At 49.5% G+C, this 24,506-nt stretch overlaps 1 protein-coding gene across 1 annotated transcript in view; it reads left to right on the forward strand.

Moving 5' to 3' along the window:
* The window catches only part of GRID1 (glutamate receptor, ionotropic, delta 1), an 840,572-nt gene that overhangs the window by 162,578 nt on the left and 653,488 nt on the right, over positions 1-24,506 (forward strand). Inside the window, exon 6 of the mRNA XM_011995401.1 lies at positions 8,003-8,287. Within this exon, the coding sequence (XP_011850791.1) occupies positions 8,003-8,287 (285 nt within the window). The remainder of the gene's footprint in view (positions 1-8,002; positions 8,288-24,506) is intronic.

The raw sequence follows: 24,506 nt of genomic DNA on the forward strand, positions 1-24,506 counted from the left end.
CCCTCCCCTCCCCTCTCCCCCCTTCCCTTCCCTTCCCTTTCACTTTTTTGATATGGAGTCTTGCTTTGTAGCCCAGGATGGAGTGCAGTGGCACTATCTTGGCTTACTAAAACCTCCACCTCCCAGGTGCAAGCAGTTCCATACCTCGGGCTTCCGAGTAGCTGGGATTACAGGCATGGGCCACCATGCCCAACAATTTTTTGGTATTTTTTTTTTTAAGTAGAGACAGGGTTTCACCATGTTGCTCATGTTGGTCTCAAACTCCTGAGCTCAGGCAATTCGCCCACCTTGGCCTCCCAAAGTGCTAGGATTATAGGCGTGAGCCAGAGATTACGTAGTTTCTTGCTCTGCTGTGCTGTGCTAGGTGCTGGGGGTTGGGGGGGTGGGTAAGAAGTGAAGGTGCTTCTGCTTATGGGCAGAATGAGACCACACAAAATAGTCCAACATTTGCCATTCCAACTGGGCAGTTGGAATGGCAAATGTTGGTTAGTGCCATGAAGGCAAACCATGGTGAGGGAAGATTGGTGACCATGGGGAAGTTTCTCTAGAGGGAATGATGGTTACCCACGCAGCACACAGGAGAAGGAGAATTAGCCAGACAAACATAGCAGGAGTACTTTAGGCAGTGGCGGTTGGGGGGTGGTGTGGGAAGAGTCCTGGTAGTGAGCAAGAGCTTGGGACGCTTGAGTTACCGCACAAAGGCCTGCTACTTGGAACGCAGTGCATAGGGTGTGGAGTATGCTGGGCCTGTGGGTGCCATTAGGGTATGCATTTTGTTTTAAGGCCAGTGGGAAGTTCATGTGGTTTTAAGCAGGGACAGCACTGTCTGGTTGGTGCTTTATAAAGGCCAGTCCACTGTAGAATGGACAGTGTGTTCATCTGGGACAAGTGGGGAGGTTGGAGGTGTGAGGGTCCATTGGGGAGGTGACAGTGTTCTGAACCAAGGCGATGGCAGTGGAGTGGAGGAAAGTTGACAGACTCAAGATATATTTGGGAGATAAAGCATGCAGGCCTGGTGGTGGCTTGGGTGCAGAGGGCCAGTCAGAGAGAAGGGTTAGTAACTAGTGGGTGGATGGGGCACCACTTTACTGAGGTTGGGAGACTGGGAAGAACAGACTCACACCCTAGGCAGCTCAGTGTTGATGCATCAAGTTTGAGCTGCCAAGGGACTCATTAATTGGAGATCTCAGGCAGATGGGTGGGTGGGGGTCAGGACCCCAAGGGGAGCCTTGTGGGCTTGAGCAATAACGGTGGAGCCCTCAACAGGGCCGGGCTTAGGGTGGGTCAAACATGCAAGGAAGGTTGATGATTCCATAGAGAGAGGGTATAGATGATGGATCTGGGTGTAGGAAAAGGCCAGAGGAGGGAGCCGCCGGAGCTCAGGAGCAGGGACCAGCCTTAGGAGAAACTTCTCTCTTCAGCTTTCAGCACAGACAGGGAGGTGTAGAGCTCTGGAGGCAGGAAGTCACGCGAGATTGCTTGTGATGATGTCTTCTGATTCACGAAAAAGGCTGTAAGTCATTCGTTGAACTTGGGGAATAAACCTGGGTGGTTCAAGAAGAACAGGGAGAGAGGTGGTAGAGAGGTGTCAGCGTGGGAGCCCTGCTGAGATGGGTGACTGCCATGTGGCCAAGGTCACCGAGTTGCCAGGGTGTGGCGCTCTCTGTGGCCCTCCACTTCTTGCCAGCAGTGTGGAGAAGAGTGTGGGCAGGTTGATCCACTCTGAGTTGACTCCTAGTTAGGATTTCAGCAGCCAAGCTACATAAGGAAAGAGAGGGAGTCTGTAGTGGAGTGACCAGAGAGGAGGAAAGCAGGCTCCAAGGAAGGAGGTGGGGTTGCTGCAGGTCTCTGGGAAGTTGCAGAGTGGGCAGAGAATCACTGAAACACACAGTCTGTGGGACAGGATGGACGACGCCTGTCAAGTGTGTGTCCTGTGCTCTGGAGGGAGGCACCTTCTGCAGGAGGGGCAGGAGCACCAGCTCACTCCAGGGCCCAAGCTCTAGCATTGGCCTCTTACGGCACCACCACCCATTCCCCGCCCCCCATTTTATGGTTTTGGTTACCTTTTAAATGTCTTAATAAAAGATGAAACATATTTACTCTCCATAGATCAATTATTTACTATGAGTTATGACAATACTAAATTTGGTCAATTATTCATCAGCTCTAAAGTATTTATAAATGCTACCTTAATTTGAAGCATTAGCCATTGGAATTCAAATATTAATGTAGCTGTTTCCCATTTAAAGGAAGAAAGAAAGAGTACAGATAATGAGGGTGACTGGGGGCAGGTGGGTGCTCGTGGAGGTTAAGATTATTGGAGAAGTGAGGTGGCTCATGGAGCAGCCTGGGGGTCGGCAGAGGTGCTGGACTCCCTTGGGGAGAGACCATTCCTTCTGGGCAGGCAGGGCTGAGCCCGGGTTTGCCCAGAGCCTGGCTGTTTTTTCCGCTGCCCACGGAGAGGAGCTGATCCTTGCCAGGTTCCTCTGAGATTAGGGCATCAGGTCACTTCTCCCCAGGTGGAGGCTCTCTCTTGCTTCATCCATTTGGAAACATCCTGCTGCTCTTTAAGGTGGCACCCAGAGGCCGGCTAACACAGGGGTTGCCAGTTGAGGGGGCTGGGACCTCAGAGTAGCAGGGGCTGCATGGGCAGATCTTCTTCCAGGGCGAGCAAGCCTGGGAGCGATGCCTCAAGGGCACCTGACAGAGGGAAAGGCTGAGCTGGCAGTGGCCAGTGTCATGACCAGGGGGTGGCACCAGGAACTGTGAGTCTCTTCTAACACATGCTTTCTGGGGTATTGCTTCTCACAGCCTTGTTCTGAGAATGTTCCAGAAATCCCCATGGAAATGGAGAATAGTGGGCATGGATTAGTTAGTGATGGTGCCCAGAATGACCTCAATTTCTGGGGCACCTCTCTCACCTCCAGCACCTACCTACAGGCACCCAGTGACTTGATGAGTCAAGGATCTGCTTTCAGGGGAGACAGGCCTTGTTCCTGCCTGCCTGCTCCTTCCCTGGGGCCAGCACTGAGCTGGGAGCTGCCCTGGAGATTTCTATCCAGGGACAGTTGGGTAGAGTCAGCCTGGAATCCTGGGTTCTGTCCCTGCTGGCCACTTCCTCTTTGCAGCGTTGGATATAGAGGTGCCTGGTGGTCTGGGGTTCTCTTTGCTGTTTGCTCTCTGGCTGTGTGGTCCTGGCCAAGCAACTAGCACTCTCTGTGCTGTAATTTTTTTTTTTTTTTTAAACCAGGAAATCAGAAAGCTCACCTGGGGTGAGAGTTACTGAGAGTTTGTCCTGTGAAGTGGCCAGTACCTCACCTGACATGTCCCACCCCTGAGAGTCTGCTGTCCGGAAAATTTTTGCCTGTATGGGTGGGATACGAACATCTTCTCCAGGGAAGCAGGTGGGAATGTGACTATGGATTGTGGAGTAGAATTGGGAATGCTGGCTGCCCCCCACCCTCGCCCCTGAGCTCTGAGTAGCCCTTTCTTTTGTGGAGACCTTCCACTTTCCCAGGACACAGGGTGCAGGTGAGGAGGCTGGAAGCTGCTCATTACAGTTTGTCTCACTTTCTCAGCTGACGGATGGGTCATTCTCAGGCGGCCCTTATCAGTCCATCAAGCTTGTGTTGTAATCAAGAGAGACATCAGCTTTGTGACCATATAATATGGAGGCAAAGAATTATAACAAAAGCTGTTATCCTCTAGAGAGCTGTACAAACATCTTTGAGCATCATGCTAGGTAGTGGTGACTTCCGATTTGCTACTCTGTGCGAGGCAGCATGAATGACCGTCCACATATAAAGACCTTTCATGGCACACGTGGAGCAGACCTGTGAAGAGGGAGCCATCATCTTTATTTGACCACCCCCCCCCAAGAAGAAAGAAAGAAAGAAAAAGAAAGAAAGAAAGACAGAAAGAAATAAAGAGAAAGCCAACCAGTAACCCAGAGAGGACAAGCCCTCACCCACGGTCCCAGTGTGTGACCAGGGCAGGCCCCGGACTCCGGCAGGTGGCCAGTCCCGGTCCTGGGGTTCAGCATCTGTCACAACAACCAGGGCATGCATTGTGTAACATCCCATCACACACAACCTTGATTAAGCTAATAGCTGATTTGGCTTTGATCTGATGTATTTTGATCTTATTATTTTTATGTTAGAAGCCTCCAAATAACCATCATTTCAACAGTGCCCCAATTAGCAGGCCATTCACAGTGGATTGGAAATTGACTCACATTGGGCCTCTCCATTAGCGCCTGGGAGAGGCTTCCAGCCTTAATTACCCACCCTGTTTGTGAGGCCTGGCGCTTACGACGCTGCAGGTGGCTCCATGAGGGTTGGGCCGGCAGCACCCACCTCCATGGGGAGGGCGAGATGGCTCTCGCCTGAGAGAGATAATACTTAAGATCCTGGGCATGACTTTGATGGAGAGATGGGATGTCCAAGGAAGGGGCAGGAGGCTGACATCTGTTCAGCATCTTGTGCACTGTGAGGCATTGGCTCTTGCTGTCCGCATCCTCAGCCAGTGCTCTCATAGCTCTGCTGGGTAGAGATTCTTATTCCTATTTAATAGAAAATGGAGGCTTAGAAAGGGACGTGCCCGTGGCTGTGTGGCTACTGACTGGAGGAGCCAAAACTGGAAAGTGGGTGAACGTGAGATCTGAATGCTCTTCCCACCACCCTTGGTGAGGTGGTAGCTGGTGAGGGTTCTGCCCGGCTCTATGTCGTTGTCACTCTGCACCCACCTTGTGCTGCTCTCCCTGAGGGAGACCCTGAAAGGTTCTAAATCCTTTCCTTCCTTTGAGGCCCTGGTGCTGACCGCAAATGAATTTACCCTCCTTTGTGTCCCAGGGAGCTTCCTGTCTCTTTCCTCCAGTTGAGTTGCAGAGTCTGTCTCCTCGGTGGATCCTAACCTCCTCAAAGATGGGACCTGTGGTCCTCCTGCTTTTCCCCTTAACAGTGCTTAGGGCAGGGGCTGGCTTGTGGGGGGGTGGGCAGGGATACCAAATGTATGTATGAGACAAGGAGGGCAGGAGCCAGTGGCATGCATGCCCTGATGGGGAAACTGAGGTTCAGAGACATTCTGCAACTTCAAAACCTGACATATATGGAGTGGGGACAGATGATGACCTGGGAGGGAGCCAGGCAGGTGGGGCAACAAGAGCCAAAAGTGACTGAGGGCTGCAAGGAGGACTCTCCATGGGAGTCCTGGGATGAGAGAACTCCACAATTGAGCATTGGAGTTCCTGGACAATTTATGTCCCAGGGATATACAGTTTATTTTATACAATTGCTGTTTAAGATTAAAAATGTATAGTATTGGCATTAAAGAGAACATGCACAAGAAGAAAAATCCATGCACTGTTGTAGCGCCTTAGCCTTTAGTGTTTTCTCTTGCCGTTTTCATGGGTATGCTTTCTGCCTAGCTGTAATCATAGTTAGCATATAATTTTGTGCCCTGGTATTTTCACATGGCCACCTCTCAGAAGCATTTTCCCCATGTCTGTAGCAGTGTTCATTGTGTGGCCTCACATCTCATTGTCTGGAAAATGGATGCAATGATACCTACTCTACACAAATGTCCTGAGAATACTGTGAATTCACATGTACAAAGGACACCAGGAGAATTTGGCGCAGAGGCAATTCTCACACAATAGTCATTCCTCCTATGTAGTTTTCCTACTTATCCATTATCAGAGGATTATTTTTCTATTTAAAGGGAATTATCTGTTTATGTCACAAAATTTTGGCAAAATATAGAAAAGAAAGAAGACCACTTTCAGGTTTCTTCTAAATTGCAGTGACTTTTAACATTTTGCAATATTTCCTTCTGGTTTTTCTTTCATGCATGCTGACGTTTTATTTAATTGATAAAATACATGCAATTTTGTATCACTTTCACCTACTTTTTTATGACAGGCACTTTCCCGTGTTATTGTAGTATCTTCTTGAGTAGTTTAAAGGCTGTATATACTTTCAGCAAATGGGGCCCTTTCATAACCACTCACCTATTTGCATCTTTTAGATTGTTAGCAATATTCCAAGAGTACGGATAGTATCCTCTGAATGGTTTTGGATTGAATGCTGTTCCTATGGTTTGGACAGGTATCCAGAGAGGAATTACTGACCGGGGCCATGGAAATTCTTGCATGATATTCTTGCACAAGTCTTTATTGCCTATTGTGAACTGGGCTTAGCACGTGTCTGGGAAAGGATAGTGAACACAGAAGGCATGACACTTGTCATCCTGGAACCTGGGGTCAAGCTAGAGAACCAGCCAGTAACACAGGCAACATGTGGCCCATGACAGGGAAGTGCAGTGAAGGGGGATCATGCCAAAAGGGTCATGAGCCAGTCTGGGGATGCTGAGTCTGAGTTTTGAAGCAAGAGTGAGCATCAAGATTGAAGAGGTGAGTTTGAGGGTCCAGGGTGGGCAGTTGGTTGGGATGTAGCGGAAAAGGGTATGGTGAGGAGCGTGAGGCTGCAGGCATGGGAGTTTGCAAGACCACTTTTTCAGGAGTGGACTTTTACTTTATCCCTACGGCTAAAGTAAAACGGGGGCACAGCGGGGCTTTAAACAAGACATGCAATAGATTTCTGTTTAGGAGAGAACTCAGCAGACTGGAGCTGGGGTAGGAGAGGGCCAGGGCATCTAGGGGGCTGTGAGATTCACAAGACATCATCATCTCTTGTTTAGCTACCCTTGCTGGTGGCCTTGAAGAGGAGAGAACCATGGGACTTGGTTTCTTGTCCTGCTGGTGCTCATGCCAGTGCAAGGCGAGCGCCCTTGCCCAGAGGGCAGCCGGACTTTGCTGCTGCAGAGTGTGGGGAGACCCTCCCCTTCCCACATGTTCCCCTGCCTCCCACTGCCTTGCTCCCTGGGGTCAGTTTCCCCTGTTCTTCTCTCCCTCTCCCAGCCTTATCTGAGGCATTACAGAAACCCAAGAGCTCTTGACCGAAAGAACTGCATTGTCAAAAGTCGTTCAAAGTCTGCCGTGTGCAGCAGATGGCCTGCTGCCATTCACAGGCTGTGTTTTGAAACTGCATCTGCTTCTGCACATCCTTGCCATCGCATAAACTATTAGTAAGAAATGTTTGCTTCAAAACTGGTGCAGTGAGTTGCGGCGTTGGGAGTTGCATCTTTCTATTAATTGGTTGATATCCCAAAAAAGTGTAGGCACATGGCTACAAGGGGCGCCTCTTGCAGTTACAGGAGAGCTTGGAAAGATGAGCCCCTGGGCATGTCAGCCCTAGAAGCGGCTGCTGGAGCATCCGTTGCGTTCGTCCTCTGCACCCGTGGTAACTGCCTGAGCGGCGGGAGCGTCTTTCTTTGTTATTGTCAAGTGGCTTTTGAATAATCCTTCTGGAACAACTGCTTCATCTGGGGTTTGGCCCAGTATTTTTATGATACGGATCAAGTGGATTTGGCCAGAAGACCTAGGGTTTCTTTTCTTTTTTTCCTACATCTTGGGTCCTCTTGGGTAAGTGCCTCCCTGACTTTCGGAAGCCATTTAGTCCCTTCAGTCCCAATCAGTTCAGTTCAGTCAACAGTTGTAGAGCGCACAGTGTATTCTCCGCCCACAGCTAGGCATGAGGATACACAGATCAACACAATGACGTTTTGGCTCTTAACGGGCTTATAGTCTGTTGCCAGGATGGCTAATCTCACAGCTTGGGTGGGGAGTCAGGCAGATTTGCGATGAATCTGTACTCTACCATCCTTCCCTGACTAGCCTAGGGCAAATGGTTTTACCCCTTTTGACTTCTATTTTCTCATGTTAAATGGGTACAAAAATGTCTAGTTGGCATTTTCACCAAGGATGTCAGTGAGGCTGTGCTAATGAAAACTGCTGGCCTGGCCCAGGATGGTTCTTCGTCCTGGAGGGAGGCAGCCTCTCTTGGGAGTCCCAGGCACGAGCTGCCAGGCATGGGGCCTGCAGGCTGAAGCTGGTGCAGCATCACCCCGATGCTGACCCCTTCCTCTCTCTCTCCTCTCTTTCTAGCCTGTGACCTCATGACCCAGGGGATTTTGGCCTTGGTCACGTCCACCGGCTGTGCATCTGCCAACGCCCTGCAGTCCCTCACGGATGCCATGCACATCCCACACCTTTTTGTCCAGCGCAACCCCGGGGGGTCGCCACGCACCGCCTGCCACCTGAACCCTAGCCCTGATGGTGAGGCCTACACACTGGCTTCGAGACCACCCGTCCGCCTCAACGACGTCATGCTCAGGCTGGTGACGGAGCTGCGCTGGCAGAAGTTCGTCATGTTCTACGACAGCGAGTATGGTGAGTTGTCAGGCAGGAGAGCCAGGGCTGCTCGGGGGCAGGGATGGCCAGATGCTGGGACACTAGAGAGTGGGTGGGGCCCTGGACTGGTGGTGGGTGGTCTGTGCTGTGTGAGTCTCCAGGTGATAGGGTCAAACCTCAAGCTTCATGAGTCAGGAAGAGCTGCAACAACAGCTCCATAGATAGGCGCTAAAGTTGCCTAGCAACAACACCTTATCATGATGGCTGAAGTTTGAATCATCTTAGAGGTTTCAATAAAATATTAATAAACTGCTGGCAGGGATCCAAAGGGCTGTGTGCTGGCACAGGTGGAGGCCGGCCAGCATGGTTCCTCCTGGAGGCCTCCTCTCCAAAGAGTGCCCTTCACACTGGACGATTGCCAGGCCTTCCTGGCTCCTTGCCTCCATCTATCCCAATCTGCCTTCAGTTTCAGGGTTCCAGGCTGGGGCAAAGGTCGGGGGAGGAATGCCCTGAGTGTCGTGGAGCCAGGCTGGGGTTGGTGGGTTGGGGACACTGGGTAGGGCTGGGCATGGCTTCTTTGAAGGCCTCTCATAGGAAAAAAAATCATCATTTTCTTGTTAGGAAACCACAAAAATGGGCTTTGGAGAAATGGCTTCAGGGTTTCTTATGACTGCTCTGTAAAAACAGACTAGTTGTAATCCTGAGATAGAATGGTTTCCATGTTTAGTGTTTAAACAATTTTTTTTGAAAATTATGAGATAACTTAGATTTACATGCAATTATAAGGAGCAACCCAGAGAGATCCAGTGTGCCCTTTACCCAGGTTCCCCCACAGTAACATCCTGCATAGCTGTAGTACAATATTGCAACCAGGATTTGATACAGCCCATAGGCCTTGTTCATATTTCAGTAGTGCATGTGATCTTGCAGGTATGGATTTATTGCTATGCATTTTAAAAATCACATGTGTAGATTCCTGTGACCACCAGTCAGGATACAGAGTCGTTCCTTCACAAGGATCCCTATGCTACCTCTGTATAGCCACAGACACCCCCATAACATGTTAAAGGGTGTGGGAGACTGATGAGGGTTGGCAGCCCCACGGCCGGTGCCAGGATGGAATGGGTGGACCTTCGAAAGTCCCATTTTGTCTCTGAGTGATATAATTTCTTTGCCAAGAATGTAACTAAGAAAAGAAATCAGCATATGTTTGCATTTGCCTAAATACCCTTCTTCTCTAAGACTGGAATGTTGTCCCCAGCTCTTGAGCAAATACACTGTTTGGAGTCTTCCAGGAAGAACTGAAAGAGCAAACAGTCACTGTGCTGAAATAAAAATGAGGTGGATGGGGACAAGGGTGGGACCCGAACTGGACTCAGTCCAAGACCTGGCCTCTCCCTCCCACGCTCCCACTCCTGCTCAGTCCCTGGCCCTTGGGGAGGAGTTGGAGGCTTTGTAAGAGCCCTAAGTTGCCTGCAGGGATCTTTCAGGGGCCAGACCTTCCCCTGAGAGCCCTTGGGGCTGGTGGTTCAACCCCAAAGTCCAGCCTGCTCTGAGGCTGGGCCCTGTGGAGAGGCATGGACACTGCCGGGGATGGGGGTGCTGTGATCCAGTGTGCCCAGGCCCTTCCCACCCCACTTTCTCTGGGCATCATTGCTCTGTTTCCAATCTGGCCTGCAGACACAGTTTTCCTCTAGAGCCTGGAAGGAGACCTTGATGGGAACCTCAGCTGCTGGGAGGGCAGGTGATCAGCTCTCTAGCCTGCCCACCCGTCTGTGCTCCTGTGATTCCTGCAGACTGAACAAGGCCTGGTGGCACTTGCCCAAGTCCTGTTTTCTTATTACACTCCTTACCCTCACTCTGCTCAAGATGCAGGTCCACAAAGAAAAATGTTCCTGAGCCCCACCTGTCCTACAGAGCTGGCAGCTTGGTTACACGCTCTCGCAGACATGCTCGTCCTGCCCTCAGCCTGCTCTCGGCTTGTCCTGACTCTCATGAGGGCTGGTCCTCCATGAGTGCTGGACTGCCTGGTGAGGCAGTGAAGTCCGGGAGAGTGGCTGTGTACTTCCCACCACAATGGCCCTGCTGTCTGCACGCTGCCTGGCACAGAGTAGCCCCTTGACACATTCATGGATGGGGACATGGAGTTTTCAAGCCATTTTCAAACAAGACAAAGGAGGAATGGGGAGAAAGACAAGGGTACTGGATAGTCTGACCTCTGAATATGAGGTGGCAGGGAAGGGGTGTAGGCTAGGAAATGGGTTTTATTCTGCAGATACACTTCCCCACCCCTCTTCTCTCCTCCACCTGGAATCTACAATGGGACCAAAAGCTGTGTTCCTCTTTTCTGACATGGACACCTTTGCTACCTATGGTGGGGTTGAAGTTAGTTTCCAACCAGACTGCTCCTTATCAGTCATTCCATAAAGTTGCCAAGTGACCAGTAACTTTCATCTGGAGGACCACTGTAGGTGGTTGGTTGAGGCTGCTTGGGAGCTGTGCTGGGAAGGATTCTGAGGCTGTGTGTGGGCTCAGCAGCAGAAAACACCATGGTTGGTCTGTGAGGCTTCCATAGTGCAAGAGAGGGATTGGCAGAGACCTGTCATGTTTGCTGGTTCAGACCTGGAGGGTGGAGGTGAGTGGAGAACCCCAGAGGTGGGGTTCTCAGTCGGAAGACAGCCTCAGAGCTGTGTACTCATGGCGCTGTCCAGGGTGCTAGCCCTTCTGGCTCTCCGCTTGCTGGAGGCCAGAGAACTCTTTTATTGGATTCTGTGCAGGACCTCCTGCCTTTGCCTTCCCTGGTCATCGGCCTCCTGATGTGACAAGCAGTGAGGCTTGGTTTCTGCCTCTACACATTTTCTGTAAAATTTTAACTCAGTGCCCAGTGCTCGTCCTGGCTTTCCCCTCATGCCCAGCCCAGCTGCTGCCCATTTCCAACGTGCCTGAGCCAAGGCAGCTCAGCCTATCTGCTGTTTGATGCAGAACATTCAGCCCTCGGAGTGCGAGTGTGGCTGCTTCCTTGGCATGGCTGGCTGTGGCCTGTCCCAGTGTCACTTCTGGGTGGATACACATTGCCAATATAGCCAAGACAAACAGTGCCTCTGGAACGCCTCAGAGCCCCTCCTCCCCCCGACTCACTGCAGCACTAGCTGCAGATGAGCCCAATTAAAAAGCAAATTAAGTGTAAAGACTGTTCTATTCTTTCCAAAGTCAAACAGAAGTGGTTTGGGAATATAGCAACTTTTTTTCAATGCTTCTGCAAGTATCTTTATGTATTTTACTTCACTCTAGCCACCCAACATCCCTCTGAGGTCGGATTATCACTACATTTTACAGATGACGAAAATGAGGCTCAGAAAGGTTCTTTTTGACTTTAGTACCCATGCATTTAGCCAAGGCATCATTCTGTTTCTGTAATTTGAACTTACTAGGCTCTAGCATCCTGCTGCTGTCCCCAACCAGTCAGAGTTGATACCAAGAAAAAGGGAGGTAGTTTGGAAGGGACATGACATGCTTTAGGCTGGTGCAGTCACTTCAGTGAGCATCACACATAGGCTTCCTCCTTTGTGGGGCAAGGCCTGATTCTTCCTCATTTGCTCATCAGCCTCCCTTTAAACCCAGGGATGTCCTGCCCCAGGTAGAGCCTGAGGACTGGGCATTTGAGTCAGGAGTTAGAGATCAGAACAGGAAAAGCCATGGGCTCCAAGACAGAATTTGGCAGAAGGGTGAGAGAGGAGATGGTATGTATATGGTTTACAAGATGTGCCATTTGGTAAAATTCCACTGAAAATACTTGTATGCTTGTTGTGATAGTGAAAGGAAAAACAAAAGAGAAGATGACATTTGAGAGAGAAAATTTGCAACATTAAAATACCAAAAGTTTGGATCGAAAAGAATGGAGAACTTTCTGAGTTGCCACTTCAAATGCTGGGATATTCATGTGTGTGTATGCATTGGCAGGGGCTGGGGTGGAGATGTGCTAGTAGCTGTATCCACAATTTCCCTCTAGCGAATAAATTTGGATGAAGGTTGTAATTATGATGAGCTCTTAGATATCATTGACTCATTCATTCAACAAATATTCACGGAATCCCTACCACATGCCAGGTATTTTGCTAGGCACTCATTTTCAATGAAGACACAGATGGGTGGAGTAACTTGGCTAATGTTGCATGGGCTGGCATTGGAAGTCAGGGCCCAGGGGCCCAGGGGCATCTCCAGGGCACGGCAGTCGCTTCTTGGCCTCTGGCTAGCTTGCAGACCGGGGATGGGTTGGAAGCTGGGATTCCGCAGAAACAAAACATCAGGGCTCTGTATGAGTGACTACTGTCTATTTGTGCTAGTTTAAAAATTATTTTTTAATTGAAAGCTACACGTGGTTACAATGTATATGTTCAATTAAAAGGCTAATAACCTGAAGACTCGTGAACACACAACCAGTTTAAAAAATATCAAGGAGCCCTTGTGTGCTTCACCCTGACCATGTCTCCCCTACAGAGGGACTTAAACACTCTCCTGATTGTGTGCTAACAAGCCCCTCGCTTTCCTTGATATATTTTTTTTCTTTTTATGTGTCTGAAGTTTTGCCAAGTTGTATCTAAGCATGGAAATTTTAAATTTATGCCTCATATTTTTAAAACACTGTACATGTATTTCACTGTTTTAGAGGATCCCAAGCCAATGTCTTTTTTTTTTTTTTTTTTAACTTTTATTTTAGGCTTAGTGGTACAAGTGCAAGTTTGTTACATAGGTAAACTTGTGTTGTGGGAGTTTGTTGTATAGATTATTTCATCACCAAGATAGTAAGCCTAGTACCCATTAGTTGTTTTTCTTGATCCTCTCCCTCCTCCCACCCTCCAATCTCCACCCTCCCTCCACTCTCCACCTTCCCATAGGCCCCAGTGTGTGTTGTTCCCCTCTGTGTGTCCATGGGTTCTCATGATTTAGTTCCCACTTAGAAGCGAGAACATGCCCTATGTGGTTTTCTGTTCCTTAGTTGGCTCAGGATAGTGGCTTGCAGCTCCATTCCTTGATAGTTTTATCATACAAGTATGGGGCCCATGGTTGGTTTGCGACTCATGTATGTGGAATAACACTTCTGCATGCTTCTGGGATTGTTTTTTAATTTTCACTCATCATTAGGTTTTTGAAATTCATCCGTTTGATGCAGGTCGGTGTATTAATCATTTTTATTGCTGCACTGTATGCCCTGATTCATTTATCCACTTTATTGTCCATGGGCATTTGTGTTGTTTCCAGGATTTTGTTATTACCAACAATACTGATAGGAACATTCTCATATTTGTCTTTTGGTGTTTATGTGCAAGAGCTTTTCAGGGTCTATTCTGAGGAGCAGAATTGCTGGACTGTTGGGTCAGTGCATATTTCACTTTATTAGGTTAGACCAAACTGTTTTCCAAAGCATTCCTAGCAATTCACACTACCACCTGCAATATGTGAGAGTTCCCCAAGTCCCCTAACCTCACCAACACTTCTCTTCTGGCTACTTTTAGGTTTCTAGTGCAAAATGTAATCTTATTTTGATTTTAATTTACATTTTCTTGATGATAGATGAGGTTGGGTATCTTTCTATATCTTTATGGGCTATTTTTATTTTCTCTTCTGTGAAACACCTGTTTACAGTTGAGTTTTTTGCCTGTTTTTAAAATCGAGCCTTTTCTTTTTAAGTGTGGCAATATCTTCTTTAAGTTAATTGTTTGTCTTAGTGAACAGAAATTCTTTATTGTATTGTTGTCAAATGTAGTCATCTGTTTTTTTTTTTTTTATGGCTAGTTCTCTTGCTTGTCTTGTTTAAGAAGTCCTCTCCTACCCGCATGTCAGAAAGAAATTTTCCTGCTGAAACCTCCCTCTCTATATGGAGAGCAGATATTGTCCACCTGGCTAGGTGTCCACAGCTAGGGTCTGGCCAGGCTGCGCCTGTCTCCCCTGCTCCTCCGTGAGCCTAGCAAGCCTGCCTCTCTCAGCAGCTGTGGGTTGATAGTCCTTCCACCCTGACACTGCTCCACTTTGCCGTGCCTTTGGGCCTGTCTTTTTCTTGGTGGTAACCGAAGAACGCTCATGCAAATTCAGTGCAGCCTATGGCAAGGTGGTTAGGAAGAGCTTCCTGGAGGAGGTGACATTTAAGCAGGTGCTTAAATAGGAGTAGTTTTTATTTTTTATTAGGCAATTAAAGGGCACTGGGGGCTGGAGGTGACATTTAAGCAGGTGTTTAAATAGGAGTAGTTTTTATTTTTTGTTAGGCAAGCAAAGGGCACTGGGGTTGTAGGAAGAGTGTTCCAAGCAGAGGGAAGAACTTGGTTCCTTCTTTCCTGAGGAAAGGCCTAGGGGCAATGGAGAGGAGGAAAGATCATATGGCTGGAATATGGGAATTGGCTAGGGATGAGACTGGAGAGATAGTCGGAGGAGACTTTAGATGCTCAGGATCCCCAGAAATCCCTGGGAGCCATACCTTGCTACCTTGGGTGGCACTCTTGGGTCCTGTTCTTTATACCCGCCCAGAGATCTGAAGACGGACAAAGGCAAAGCCTTCATCTTTAGAAGGCTCTGGTCCTTTCACTGCCTCCTGTCTGAAGTCATTGTCTGCAGACAAAAGGGCAGAAACTGACACATTCTCAGGAATGATGATCTGTCTTAGGACAAACCACAGCCCCAGAGTCTAAGCTAGATGTAGGGCCTGCATTTCCCAGATAACCCAGGCGTCATGCCAGCGGGTAACAGCTCCAGTCCCTCTAGCCCTTGCTTCGTCCTGGGTGCCCTGAAACAGCGTGGAGCTGCCCTTGCTCACATCATCCCAATAGCAACCCCACATGATGGGTTCTGTATTCAGAGAAGTAAAGGGATTTGCTCTAGGTCATATGGCTGGTGAGTGGGGGACTGGCCAGCTCTGGTTCCCAGAGGGTCCACAGCTCTGTTCACAGCCTCTTGGCATGTCTGTGGGGAGCAAACACTGTGGTAGAGTGTTTGCTTGATGTACTAAGATTTATTGTGGCATATTTGGTGACATCAGAAATTAGCAACAATCTAAATGTCCATCTTCAGCAAATTGGTTAAATATATTATGATATGTACATTTAATGGAAAAGTCTAGTTTATTATGTGCTGAGTGGAAGTAGTTCCAAAACATGGTGCTGTTAGCTGACAATAGAGAAATGGGAATGGTGACGTAAGTGTTGCTTTGTGTACAAGTGAGCTTCTATGTGTGTGTATCTGAGTGGACACACACAGTCACTCCAAGGAAATGCTGTTTAAGGGAGGGAAACACAGTGGCTTGGACTGGGATGGGAGATTTATTTTTCACTGCATAACTTCTTGTACTTTTTGAGTGTTGCATCAAGCGCAAAAAATAAATGAGTAAATAAAAAAATAAGCATGAATCGCCACCCCTCTCTGCCTCCTGCTTCCTATGCAAGGTGACTTCTCTGAACTTCAGCTTCCTCATCTGTAGGGTAATTTCTGAGCTGTAAGGGCAAAATACCCGGTAGAGTACCTGGCACATGGTAAGTGGTCTATATGATCACAGCAAACCATGCGTGGGGACCAGGAGTGGCAGGAACCAGAATTCTTCCCTCATGGCAGTGCGTATGGGCACTAGGCAACCTTGGTAGAATCTTGGTGCAAGAGATTTGGCTGTTTGCTCCTCCAGTCAGGCTCAGGATAACCCTTGCATTTAATAGTTAGGGGCATGGGATCCAGAGCAGTCTTCTTGTTGAATCCCAGCTCTGCTGCCTTAGCTGTGTGACATTGGGCAAGTCACTCAACCTCTCTGTGCAGCAGTTTTCTCATTTGTAACATTGCGATACAGTACTCATTTCTGCCTGATGGGGTTAATGTGTGGATTAAATTAGTCAATAGATGTCAGGGGCTTAGCTCAGTACCTGGCGTGGTAACTGCTCAGTAACACTTACTACTGTGGAGCTGTGCCCAGCGGTAGTCCCATTGCTGTCCATTCTTCCTTGGCTGCCCAAGGCAGACCTGGTGAATCCCAGTCCTGGCTTGTTCAGCATCCCAGAATGCAGCTGTATTTTGGTTGTGTTCTTGGTGCTTGGGGAAACAGAGGGAGCTTGGGGGTCAGCTCTCTCACCTGCAGGGTATACACCTTGCCCTATGGAGGAGCTGAGCTGCCAAGGCTTCCCCAAGGTCTCCTTGCACAGTCACAGGTGGCTCCGAAGAGCCATCGTGCCTTCTAAGCTGGACAGCTTAACTGATTTTCATAGCAAATATCTGTTGGGATCTCACCCCCAGAGTCTTCGTGAAATAAAATTCCCTGGAAGAAAGGGAATTATTAGGGCAAATGTTACTTTATAATCAGTGCTCCTTGCTGACGTCTCCTTTGTGGCCCCTGGCAAAGCAGTCCAGATGACTGAACTGCCATGCCCGATCTCATTAATAACACACATTGGATCATTATGGCATTAGTTTAAATTGAAGTAATACATACTTTTTCCAGATGAAATGAGTAAGTGGGTTTAATTGCTAGGAAACCTACGGAAGAAGTTTGACAATAACTTTACCTGGACGAGTGTTTTGGGTTTTGTTCTTTGATCTAATTACAAAGTAACTGTACTTTGGGGTGTGTTAATTGTAGTGTGCACTAGAAGATTACAGTTTATTAACTCTGAAGTTCTGTCACCCCTCCGTCAGATTCCAGAGTATGTCTGGAGAAGTGAGGAGATGCCTGATGCGGGCGTGGATAGAGGACTAGAAAGTGAGGCTATGCTGACTCCCACACATGCCCCAGTGTGCCTCTGGGTCCTGCCGGAGTTGAGGGAGCAAGAACTTGGCCAGATCTTCCCCTGTTTCCTCTTCTCACCACACACTGTTGTGCCCTTGCAGGACCAATGCAGGCTCCTGTTGCTATCCCTCTCCTGCCAGACCCATACTCCCCAGAACTCCTTCACCCCACACATGAGAGGGAAAAAGGGAGACGTGTTGTCTAAATTCTAAATACTAATTCTAAATTCTAAATACTAGAATTTCAGGAAAGGTACCAGTGAGATGTGGCTGCAGACTTCTGAAAGGATCACTGGTCCAGATGGGACCTCCCCTCCTCCCTCTCCCTGTCTGCTCCCCTCCAGCTCCAGCTCCTTGGTGCTCCATGAGCGTGCCCGGCACAACCTGCTGCAGAGGCTTTGGACTGGCTGTTTCCTCTGCCTGGGACACTCTTCCTGCATGTGCAAACATCTGCAAGCTGCACCTTTGGGGCTTTGCTTCAATTCTGTCTATCCCGTGGGGCCTTCCCTTTCCAATTTATTTAAAAATGGAGCTCTATTTTCTCTTGGCACCCCTTTCTCCCTTTTTCCATTGAATTTATTCCCATTTGCTCAGTTTTTGATGTCTGTCTTTCCCCAACTAGAAGGTGAGTTCCATGCAGACAGGCAGTTTTGTTTGCTTAGATGAGTGATACTGGACCCACAGCGTTTAGAACAGCACCTAAAGCTTAGTAGGTGCTCATTAAATATTTGATGAGTGAATGAATGAATTGATATGTTGGGGGTGTTTCATTGCCCATTTATTGCCTAGGAGCATTTGTTTCTTTCTTGAGTTTACCAATTACAGCGGTAATATATGCTTCGTATGGAGTCCGAGGATGTGCAAAGGCAAAGCCCCTCCCTCCTCCACTTTCAGCAGAGCCCTGGCTTGTTCAGCCTGCTGTGTCTCTGTCTATACCTTCCTCCTTGTCAAGTGTGTAGACTGCCTGTGTTTGCCAGGGGTAAGGACTGGATCGCAGTTTAGATGTGCCCAGCCCCTGAGAAAGTTCTTCCCATAGCTTCAAGAGAAGAATGACTGCAAAACACATATGAATCACAGTGAGATGGCAATGGTGCTGCTGAGGTCTGGTGGGTGAGCCTGGCTTGTTTTGGAAGACTTAGTTCTCTTCCTGGCTTTGTCTTTTTCTAACGTGCTTCTGGGCACACTGACAACTCTTTCTGATTCTTTGTTTTCCCAGTTTGGTAGTGGGGATAATAAAAACGCCTACTGTGGAGGGTTCCTGTGAGGCTGAAATGAAATGAAATGAAGTGATGGATTTGGGAGTGATTGCACTCCCTGAGGTCCCAGACCATTTCTCGTTTTTCTTACTCCTCCGCAGTACCCAGGACAACACTGGGTACAAGGCCTGTGATTGAGCCAAGTGCTGAACAAACTGTGCTGGGAGCTCTGAAGCCTAGAGCCCCAACTCTGTCCCGGGAGGCAGTGGGTTTTGAATTACAGCCGGGAGCAAGAGGGCTTCTGCAGATGGAGGAAACCTGGGACTGAAATGCCAGGGTGTGAATGGCATGGCATATTTGAGAGGGACGAGGTACGGAGGGTCAGTAGCTTATGGGAAAGGATGAAGGGGTCCGTGGAAGGGAAACTGCACTGGCAGTCTCAGAGGCCAGGTCGTTGTGTCTGTTGTAGGGTTTTTCTCTTCTGATGTGAGGCATGTGCTGTGACGTCGAGGCTTGTCCTCTGTGTGAACTTTCTCCTGTGTAGTAAGGATGCTCAAGAACGGAAGCCCGTCCTCTCTGGTTGCATTACTCTGCAATGTTAAAAGGATGAAATTGCCTGTATCTTGTGTGGCTAGTTCTGGACTGCAGGAAGCCTGGTGGTTTTGATCCAGGTGGCAACTGCCTGCCCCGTATTTCCTGCAGAAGACTCTGCGAGTGGTGACAAGGCTACTTAGAACCAAAAGGTGGGGGTCACGCCCAGACACAGCCATGGGGGTAACATTATGTCTCCTCTCAGCCCTTCATGTACCCAGTTCCTTGCTGGAAGTTAGTCTCTTACCCACCTGATGGCGTGGTCGCCATGGGGACTTGTTTGCTGCCAACCCCCTGCCAGCATAGGAGGCTGCGTGTAAGCCTGGCACGCTGCCTCTGATTTTTGGTTTGATTGTTTCAGGTTGCATTATCTGCCTGTTTGCTTATTTGTTTATTTCCTGCGCACATTCAGAGAGAATTTGCAGAGGCTTATAAGGTCTTCTTAGAGAGACACTGAGGTTAAGAAAGCAGCTGCATAGAAAATCAAGTGGTGCCAAGGACAGCTGTGGTCATGCTCTTCTGGCAGCCACAGGTTACAGAGACCACAGTCCCTGGGTGGGAGGAAGCAGAGGCACCAGGCCCCGCTCAGCACTGCAAATAATCCTCCCTGAGGGACCTGATCTCTGCAGGAGACCCTGAAGGACAGAATGGATGGCAATTCCGGCTCAACCTTTACAGCAAATGCAGAAGTGGATTTTGCTTGGCTGTTTCTCAGTCAAGCACAGTCGCTGACTGTGGAGTGTGGCCCTCTCATGGCTCAGCTGATCCCAAGCTGGAACTAACCATTCCTGGAAGAGAGTAGGGATAGGACTTGCCCCTGCCAAACTTCCTCTGGGCCGGACTTGAAGCGGGTCACAGTAAGGGTTGTGTGTTCCGGCACTCCTTGCTGCCCACGGAGTAAGGCTTCATGTGTCCATTCAGTTTAGTTCCGTTGGACAAATGTCCTCCGAAGGCCTTTGCAGTCCCAGGTGCTGGGTGGGGCTCAGGAGGAGAACACGGCAGGCATGGTCCCTGCCCTGACAGGAACTGCTGTAAGTGGGACAAGGGGTGTGATGGGGACTGTGCAGTGCTCGCCACAGAGCCGTAGCAGCGTCTGGGGAGGCCTTCATGAGCATTGGTGGCTGAGTCCAGTCCTGATGGGGTGAGGAGAGACCAGCCCAACGTGAGGGGTTCCAGCAGGGCAGAGGGGCTGCCTTGTATTCTCAGGGGAGTGGGAAGACGTGGAAGGGGAGACCACTCTGCTTTGGGACTTTTGCTTTGAAATTATTTTTATCATATACATAAGTCATACACAAAATGAATATGCTCTTGTTGAAAAAAAAAATTAAAACAAGATAGACATTTAAAACAAAAGCAAGCACCCATTAGGCACATGTTCTCCCTCTCCCACCTATCTGCCTTCCTCTCTTGAGGTGAGTAAAGGCCTTGCCTGGACATGCCACATGTGCACACAGACACAGTGCTTTGCAGATGCAGAAGGGGGAACATGTCCCGGGCATTGTTTGGTGACATGCTTTTACTTGATGGGCTTTGCAGCTTTTGCTCCATATTGCCCACTTGGTTCTACCCCATTCTTTTTGCCTGCTGCACAACATTCTGCAGGGTGGGCCCCATGGGCTTTATTCCTCCATGTCTTGATTCAGGTGGCTTCCAGTTATTGGCCATCACACAGGGCTCCAGTGCGCAGCCGTGGACACACATCCTCATGCAGGTATCTAAGTACTTCTAGGGGTTGGATTGCTAGAAAGCAGAGCAGCTGGGCTGCAGGGGATTCTGTTTTCAAATTAGGAAGCTAGAAGACAGTGATGAGATGCCAGTTACCAAAATAAGGCAGGGAGAGGAAAGTGTTCTGGAGGAGAACAGACCTTGTTCTGGCTCCTGTTGTTTCCATTCTTGGGTGCCATCTTGCTGAGAAGTGTGATTGGACAGAACGTCAGGGACAAAATCCAAAATCAGAGAACCAGATAAAATGCAGCAAGGACCCACTTAGGCCGGCAGCAACTCTTGTGAGAAGCGATTTGAGGATTGAATTATCTGCAGCTTGGTGGGAGTGAGTGGTGGGAATGAGCGGTGGGAGTAAGCAGTGGAAGGGAGGGAAGGAGGTGGCGAGTGCTAGGTGGTCCCTGTGGTGTGTCCTGCACCGAGGGACATGCCTCACTGGTGGAATGGAGGCAAGCTGGCAGGAATTCAGAAAGGAGGGATTCTGAGGTCGCTGACAGGCCTGGAGCTAGGGGAATGGGCTGATGTGAGCTGAGGGGTCCCAGGACTAGGATTAATGAGGAAATGCTGCAGAGAATAGAGTGCAGTATGTCAAGGAACTTTCCAACTGTCAGAGTCGATCTGAACTGGAAGGGGCTGACTCTCTCCCCCAGGGACCCTCCCTGGGTACTATGGCAGGAAGGGTTCTTAGCTCTGGTGTGCCCACAAGCCCCTGGCTGATTGGCCATCATGAGATAGAGGTTCTCCCCAGAGACCCTGGCATGGTTTCCCCAGGCCTAGAGGCTCACCAAAGGCCATATGGTTGAGCTTTGCTAATGGATCATAAAGAGAATGACGTGCCCTGCACTGCTTCTCCCAAAGGAAGCGAATCAAACATTCACTGTGTAGTTACCCTGTGCCAGGCACACAACCACAGTTCCTGTCTTAGTCTTTATGGTAACTCAACAAGGTAGGCATCTGCCACCAGGTCACATAGGGAGCAGACTGGGGGGACCCCAGCTATTGGTGGTGATTCAAATCTCAAGCCCTCACTCTCCTGACTGCAGCCCAACCACCCTGAGCTACAGTTGAGCGTGTTCCCGACACCATGCCCTGGGAATGAGGAGAGAGTGGAGGGTGTAGGTAGGGTGAGCTCCTGAAGCCCTTAGTTAGGAGATGCTGAGGCTGGATGGGGCTCAGGGAACTGGGAGGCATTTTTCATTGCCTCACCTTCTCTTCTGTTCTCCTTGCTCCCCATCCTCGCGGGCTCTCCTGAGACACAAGATCTGGTCTCTCACACGTGCCATTTGCAGAGGGAGCTGCACACAGTGGAGCCTTAGGCCTGGGACTTGGGCTCTGGGAGGCTGCATCCTCACTGTGGGGCCTTTAAGGATTTTGTTTCTGGAGACCCTCATGGTTCTGTAGAATCACCACATATATCGGTGTGAACATCACCTGTTGGCCCTGGTCCTGTGTGCTGGATTCTACCTGTGCTCTGGTGGGAAGTTCCTACTTTACTTTTGTAGTTTTTTTTTTTTTTTTTTTTATTGTGGAAAAATATACATACAACACAAAATTTACCATGTTAGCCATTTTAATGCACAGTTCAGCGGCGTTAAGTACATTTACCTTGCAGTCACTACCATTCATCTCCAGAAGGTTCTCATCTTCCCAAACCGAAACTCTGTACTCATTCAACAAACATCCCCATTCCCCCCTCCCTTCAGCCCTCTGTACCCACTGTTCTCCTTCGTGTCTCTGTGACTTTGACTGTTCTAGGGGCCTCATGTAAGTGGACTCGTACTGTATTTGTTCCTTGAGACTGACTTATTTCACTTAGCATAGTGCTCTCTACGTTCCTCCACACTGAGGCGTGCGTCAGAACGTCCTTCCTTTTTCAGGCTGAGTAATATTCCATTGTGTGGATAGACTGCATTTTATTGATCTATTCATCCATCAGTGGACGCTTAGGGGTCGCTTCTACCTTTGGTCCACTTGGCTTTCTGAGGGTGTTGGGAGAGGAATGTTGTCTCTCGGAGCCTCTGTGTGTGTGTGTGTGTGTGTGTGTGTGTGCAGGTGTGTGGGTGTGTGTTGCTGCACCAGGATTGTGTGTATGTGTGTGTGTGGTGGGCATTTTCATGCTACACTATTTGGAAGACATCCATTCATTCTTCATTCTGCCGCCAAAGTCACCTTCCTTAACTCACTGCCGTGCTTAGACCCCTGAATGGCTACCCGTCTCCTTAAGAATCAGGCTCAGATCCCTTCTCACAGTACGCGGGGCCTCCAAGGTCTGTCTCTCCCTGGCCTCTTCTCTCATCACTCCCTCAAGACCTCTGTGTCCCAGCGACGCAGGATGGATCAGCAGGGGTGCCATCAGGAACACATGGCCTACTCTAGGTCATTCAGAGGAGGGGATTTAACATGAGGAACTACTGACAGGTGTTGGCAGACGTAAGGACAGGTGGAATGGATGCAGCCCAGACTAACAACTGGGCAGGGCTGAAGGGACTCCCAGAGCTCGAGGGATGAATGGGAAAGATGGTCCTAGAGCCATGACTGCCCAGTGGGTACTGAGACCTCATAGAGGGGCCACCCTGAGGGAACTGGGAGCATGTGGGAGACCCACCCATGGCCAGAGACACTGGAGGCAGAGAGAGGATGAAATGCCTGGCTTCCTCTTCCTCCTGTCCCTGAGCCTCCTGATCATGCTTCTCAGTGGTCAGTGGCAACCAGAAGGATAGGGAGTCTGGGAACGGGAGGTTTTTTCTGGGGGAGGGGTGGGCACTCCAGAGGGCAGAACAGGGGAGGGTGGGGGATGGATGTGACTACAGTCTGCACTCTCCACCACACCCAGGGACTCACCTTCCTGAATGTGTCCCCGTCACACCCCACCACCCCACATGACTCCCTGACCGGGACCAGCCACCTCACCGCCTGAAAGCTATTCCTCCATCCTCAAGACTTATTTGACTGTCGCCTTGTTTGGGAAGCTTCCTCTGTTCTCCTTGTTCCCCTGCCAGGTGGACTGTCCCTTCTCCGGGTTCCACAGCTCTCTGTGCATCTCACCCCAGGTTACTGGGCCATAATTACTCACTTCCTTTCTCCCTCCCTCTGGACAGTAAGCTCCTCCAGGGTGAAAAGCCTGCTTTACCTGACTTTGGGTCTCTGGCATCAAATGCGTGTAACAGGCCTGAGCAGATGCTTATTGTGTGATTCAGCAACTAGGTTTGAGGTAACAGAAATAAAAAGCCCAGAGATCTGGAGCTGTCTCTCTCTCACACACGCATATGTGCACGTGTGTTCACACAGGCACATGCATTTGAGCACACACAGTTGCATGTGTGCATGCATGTACACACTCATGCATGCATGCATGCCTACGCACACACGTGCACATAGACACGTGCATGTAAACACCCACACATCTGAAGTGCCTGTGGTCATTAAAGTCAGAGGCGCAGATGAATGTGGTCTGAGGCTAGCTATGAATCTTGCTAACAGTCACCAAGAAAGATCAATAAATTTAACTCCTTTCTTCTAAGTTGGCACAAGATTTCACTGGAGGGCCTCCGGCAGCTCAAGGTGAAATTCTTCCTGAGGTCTTCCTTCTAGCCTGGCCTGTGCAGGGAAGGGAGAGCCAGGTGAGCTCCAGGGGCCCTGCACACCTGCAGGATGGGGATGGGCATGTCAGGGATGCCTTTGGTCCATCTTGGACCTATCCAGATCTTGGCTACTGCCACTGCAGTCAGAGGCCCTGGCTACAGAGCCAGGCTGTAGCCATGGGGCACTGCCCAGCCCCTCCCTGACACCAGCATAGCCAGGCTTCGTGGGCCCCCACACCTGTTGTGGGGTCCGGGGGCAGCAAAAGGAGGAAGCATGTGGGGTGCCTTGGAGCCTGTGCAAAGGGGCTTGTGTGAGCCACCGTGCCACCTCTTCCCAATTCCGTGTTTGGTGACAGCACTTCAATGGCTAGAAATCAGTCCTGGTGGGAATATTTACTCCGTGGAGGCCAGTAAGTG

The sequence above is a fragment of the Mandrillus leucophaeus genome, unplaced genomic scaffold, assembly GCF_000951045.1.
Source record: "Mandrillus leucophaeus isolate KB7577 unplaced genomic scaffold, Mleu.le_1.0 Scaffold488, whole genome shotgun sequence".
In the NCBI taxonomy this organism is placed as follows: Eukaryota; Metazoa; Chordata; class Mammalia; order Primates; family Cercopithecidae; genus Mandrillus; species Mandrillus leucophaeus.